This window comes from Carassius auratus, linkage group LG44F (genome assembly GCF_003368295.1).
Source record: "Carassius auratus strain Wakin linkage group LG44F, ASM336829v1, whole genome shotgun sequence".
In the NCBI taxonomy this organism is placed as follows: Eukaryota; Metazoa; Chordata; class Actinopteri; order Cypriniformes; family Cyprinidae; genus Carassius; species Carassius auratus.
Window position 1 is genome coordinate 220,306 of NC_039298.1, and position 5,433 is coordinate 225,738.

The 5,433-nt window shown below is 35.2% G+C and overlaps 1 protein-coding gene across 1 annotated transcript; it reads right to left on the minus strand.

Moving 5' to 3' along the window:
- Window positions 1–1,358: 1,358 nt before the first annotated feature.
- On the minus strand, window positions 1,359–4,754 carry LOC113068212 (DNA-directed RNA polymerase III subunit RPC7-like). Its single transcript, XM_026240875.1, has 8 exons — window positions 4,582–4,754; window positions 4,318–4,448; window positions 3,600–3,729; window positions 3,307–3,375; window positions 2,539–2,595; window positions 2,371–2,441; window positions 2,017–2,142; window positions 1,359–1,858 (listed from the first exon to the last, which is right to left on the minus strand). The coding sequence occupies exons 2-8, from the start codon at window positions 4,432–4,434 to the stop codon at window positions 1,772–1,774; spliced, it is 657 nt and encodes a 218-aa protein (XP_026096660.1). The 5' UTR covers window positions 4,435–4,448; window positions 4,582–4,754; the 3' UTR covers window positions 1,359–1,771.
- Window positions 4,755–5,433: the final 679 nt, after the last annotated feature.

A 5,433-nucleotide genomic window follows, 5' to 3' on the forward strand; every position in this document is an offset into this window, starting at 1 on the left:
GAGTTTTGGTAGCTCAACTTTTACCTCCGCAGAACAACACAAATCTGTCACTGAGGAATGATGCAGTAAAATATGATGAATATCTAGTATCGTTGTGCTTAACACAAGGTAAAGCATGCATTTTGATAAAAAATAAAAATCCTGGATTACAGACAATCATGCGCGTAATTTGCAGGGGGGTTACGGGGGTCATGACCCCCCCAAAAAATCAGATCCAACTAATATAACCCCCTTAATATCATAACATCATTCAGATTAAAATAATATGAAACATTCAGAATGAATACTTTTGTAATTTTGTTCGTTTTCTTTATTAATTTCATTTGCCAGCAAGAAAGATAGTATCATATTTTAAATAATCTGTAGTGTAAATTAGCATGTTACCTTTTACACAAGAAAATTATTCATATGCCGCGAGTTTAACCCCCCCAATGGTAGACCCAAAGTTACGCCCTTGCAGACAATTAAAGTATGAAAACCAATTATTAAGGGAATAAGTAGTAATCTGACTTTAAAAAGTCCAGCAAGTGCATTTATGAAAAGAAAGCATTAAAGCTTTTTCTTTTTATTGTGTGTGTGTATGTGTTGATGTTGCTTTGTGAAATCTTGCATGCACTGTAAAACACGTGTTTATTAAAGCTCTACAGTACAATCAGTGACTCGCTGTGAGAGCTCAGTTCATTGACTGAAGAGATCTATCGCCACCTGCCGGCTGTAACGAAATTGCATTCATTTACTCACATTCAATGCAAACCTACGTAACTTTCATTCTCTGTAACACAAAAGTAAAAATTTAAGAATGTCCATGCTATTTTCAACAATTATTTTCCATATAATGGAAGTGAAAAAAAAACTAAACTTCAGAATAAAATTGCATCAGGTGCCTAAAAAAACCCTTTAATTTATTTTTTCCCTATTTATTATACATTCACACACTCAAACCACTCAGACAAAAAATAATAAAACAGAGAAGTCACTCTTATACAGGTGTAATTCACAATTCAAGGCATTATCAGGTGTAAACATGAGATGGTCTGTAGTGTCATCTTCTGTCTGACAAAAAGGAAAGATGCCTTCTGTGTGCAGCCTTTTAAAGCAGAGCTTTCCGATGTATTTTCCAGACTATAAGTCACACTTTTTTCATAGTTTGGCTGGTCCTGCGACTTATAGTCAGGTGCGACTTATTTATCAAAATTAATTTGACATGAACCAGGAGAAATGAACCAAGAGAAAACATTACCGTCTCCAGCCTCGAGAGGGCGCTCTATGCTTCCAGAGATGCTGCTCAGTCCTCCTGTAGTCTACACTGAAGACATAGAGCGCCCTCTTGCGGCTGGAGACGGTAATGTTTTCTCTTGGTTCTTGGTTCTAAATAAATGCGACTTATAGTCCAGTGCGACTTATATATGTTTTTTTCCTCGTCATGACGTATTTTTGGACTGATGCGACTTATACTTAGGTGCAACTTATAGTCCGAAAAATACTAAAAAATTAAGAGCAGATTGTGTTTCAGTCACATAATGAACAGCAGCAGCAGCAGCAGTATATCGGTATGGATCAGTGAAGCAGCTTGTAAATCACACAACAGCATCTTTAGCAGCAGCACTCCCTCTCTGTCTCTGGATCTTTACAACACCAGTCACTATCACAGTCAGTATGTGTAGCACACAGAGAGGGCTTGAATCAAGACGCTTCTTCTTGAAACACATACTTTCACTCTCACTCACAGAAATATTCATCCCCCAGCGAGAAGAGCTTTAAATAAAATACACTAGTAGACAGCTTCGTCCATATTGTCATCACTATCCGCTCCAAAATCCTCTCCGTTGTCAAAGTAGGACATGATGTAGTCTGTCTCCTGAAACACAGTACACATATTCTGCTCTTAAGACCGTTTTACCAGGAGCCTTCCCAAACTGCTAGGATTTTTAAAGAGTGACAGGAAGAAAGAAATTCGCAAATGACAGCAACACAAAGATTGTAAGATATTATCAAATTAGGATGATTTTTTCTTACATCTTCGAGCTCCTCTTCATCGTAGTCTTCATCCGCATCCGGCTCCTCCTCCTCGTCATTCTTTTTCTTCTTCTCTTCATCCTCCTCTTCCTCAGAATGCTGCTCTTCTTCTCTTTTCTCAAGGGTCTAAATGTCATTCAACAATATTAACGTTACATACACAGATTAAACAGAAAATGAGGAGAAGGCAGAACAGCACGTGTGTTTTTTGTTTCGGTCTGTTCATCTAAAGTTTTTCAGTTAGCTCATCCTTGATCTGATACCTTTTCCCAATTGATTTGAATGTCAAAGCACGGTTACAAAATCTTCTGCACAGTTAATGCAACATAACAACATCTTCTGTTGAACTCGTACCTCTAGTTTTTGGAGAACCTCTTCTTTTTTAGCAGCAACTTTTGGCGTGAGTTGTGGTCTGGCACCTATAGCTTAAAATGAAGCAGAAATATTATAAAGTGTTAGCATTAATATCAAGACTGTGAACCTACACACATTATTAATAATAATAAAAAGAGTTTGTCTCACCAGTTTTCCTTGTTTTCCGTACTTTAATGCAAAGCTCTTTTGGCATTCGGCTCCAGTCTGGAATGAATTTGAATATTTTTTTAAGAGAGCTGTCTTTTAAACAGATTTGACTATAAAGCAAGTCGGCTGTAGCACAGTAACTGAAGAACGGTACTGATTCAAATCCTCTTTTCAAATACATCTGACAGATCTTCTGACCAATTCATTTCCATTCATGATCGCTAAATAATCAGGAGTATTTCTTTTGAAATGTAGTAGAAACTGAATATAATACAGAATGTCTACTTGTATGCCACACGTTAAAACATTTGGGGTTGGTATTTTGTATGTTTTTGACATTTTTGTCAAATAAATTATAAATATAGTAAAATAATGTCAAATACTAATACAATTTAAAATAAGTGTTTCTATTAGAATATTTATTCAAATATATATATATATATATATATATATATATATATTTATTGAATTGTTTTGTAATGTAATTTAATACATTAGTGTATTTTCAGCAGCTATTACACCAGTTCACAAGAACAACATTTGTTTTTAAATAGAAACATTATAAATGTCTTTACTGTCACTTTTGAATAATTTAATGTGCCCTTGCTTTATTAATAAAAGTATTCATCAAGACTCCAAACCTTTTAAGTATGTGTCAGATACCAATCTGTGGGATTCATAGATTTAAACAGATATACATTTTAATGCACAAAAAGCATCCATTTGAATGTGATGGTTTCCTCTGCTTTATCAACTGTAGTGTCTCACCTGGACTCCATTCAATGCAGTTGTTCTTCGGCTCTCCGTTTTGATATTTATCAGAGTAGCGTGCCACATCTAAAAAAGAAAACAATGAAGAGAGCCGTTCAAACCTGATCTTCAACTGTCCTGATGACCCGTTGGCTCTGAATATCTCAGCGACTGCCCACAGTTCAAATGCAAATTCAGAGACCGAAGGACCTCGTTCTCCAAGTCAGGCTGGATACTCATCCTTTGTGCTCAGAATTGGCCACTCTTCATAAACCAATGCATCGCCCACACGTTGTCTCGACCCGTCTTACCTGTCTTTGTTCTGGCTGCTTTTATGTGGAACGGCAGGTTCTTGCTGGAGGCTCTCAGCTCCTGCTTAAGAGCGAGCATGTAGTCCACCTCTTCTCCTGTATGCAGAGGCACTGGCCTAAACTGCATGGGCTGAATAAACAATAATAGAAAGAAAAAAAAAATTTAGAGAAAGAAAGTCAGTCACACTGGTTAATGAAAAAAAAAAGTAGCAAAGCAGCAAAAAACAAATATCCCCTTTCGTATTTAAAAGAAAGAATCAAAGTCTTACAAGTAAATGTCCTTAAATGGCTGAAAGAAAAATAAATAGCATATATAAAACGCTAAATAAATAGAAAAAAAAATCTATATATCTATATATTTATATATATAATTACTTTTTTACTGTCAAACTAAAAAAAAAAATTAAAGCAGCATACACTATGTATGTATTTTTTAAAATAAAAAAATATACATAAAAATAGAACAAAACATTTAAATAAAAACTAATGTCACATACAGCAAACCCCAAAAACGCTTCTGTTCTGGACAGTTAAAGCACTCTTTAAAATACTGCATACTTAATTAGAAACAAAATCTCAAACCAAAGCTTTTCTCAGAACAATCAGTTTTCACAAACCAATAATTACTTAGACATCTATAGCACAATATATGTGTAATAACAACCACTGGTGCTATATTACATTGTAAAGACACCCAATTTGCCCTAAAACCACTTACAGGGAAAAGAGGAGAAGGTGTCTGTGCAGATGAGGGTAAAGAATCACCCCTCCCAAATCCGAGAGCGTCCACATTGAAGGTGAACTGGCTCCTTCCGCGACCTCTGTTTCCTGCCATGACTTCTCTACAATCTGCACGACATCGAATATGAAACTAGCCATTAGCAATAAAAACATTCATAGTCACGGCGATCAAACCGGCGAGATCCACAAGGCTGACTTTATTTTAAGCAGTGATGTTTAGATTAGTCACTAAACAACTTACCCCAAAACGAGTCTCAGGTTCAGTGGATCGCGTTTGCGGAGTTGTCCTTACAAAAGAGCCAGATCCGACCCCAATGGACGTGTGCACAGACCCGCAGCTGGCCGCTGAATGAATGATGTAAGGCCATGTGTGAGTGCGCACAGTCACTGGTGCTCGAGCACGTGCTAGTTGTGTTTACATCCGGCACATGCGCACGTGCGCTCCGTCTCACTTTACAGTCCAACCGGAAAGAGTCTTTGATAAGAAGTCCCTAGAGTTACAAATTATTACATTGCTACTACAAGTGTTATTAAGTGGTAATTAACAAACTTAATAATGCTGTATTTAATTTATTTATTTGGGGTGGGGGGGGGGGGTATTATATATTTAATATTCCTACATGAGATATATCACTGAAATAGTTTATGTGAGGAATGTTGTGTTAATCTGTTACTGTACGAGTCTTTCTACACAGACTTTATTATTATTATTATTATTATTATTATTACTGCTCTCTACACATACTTTATTATTATTATTACAGCTCTCTACACAGACTTTATTATTATTATTACAGCTCTCTACACAGACTTTATTATTATTATTATGATAATTATTATTATTATTATTATTACTACTACTACTACTACTACTACTACTACTACTACTGCTACTCTCTACACAGACTTTATTATTATTATTATTATTATTATTATTATTATTACTGCTCTCTACACATACTTTTTATTATTATTATTGTTATTATTATTATTATTATTATTACTGCTCTCTACACAGATTTTATTATTATTATTATTATTATTATTATCACTGCTCTCTACACAGATTTTATTATTATTATTATTATTATTA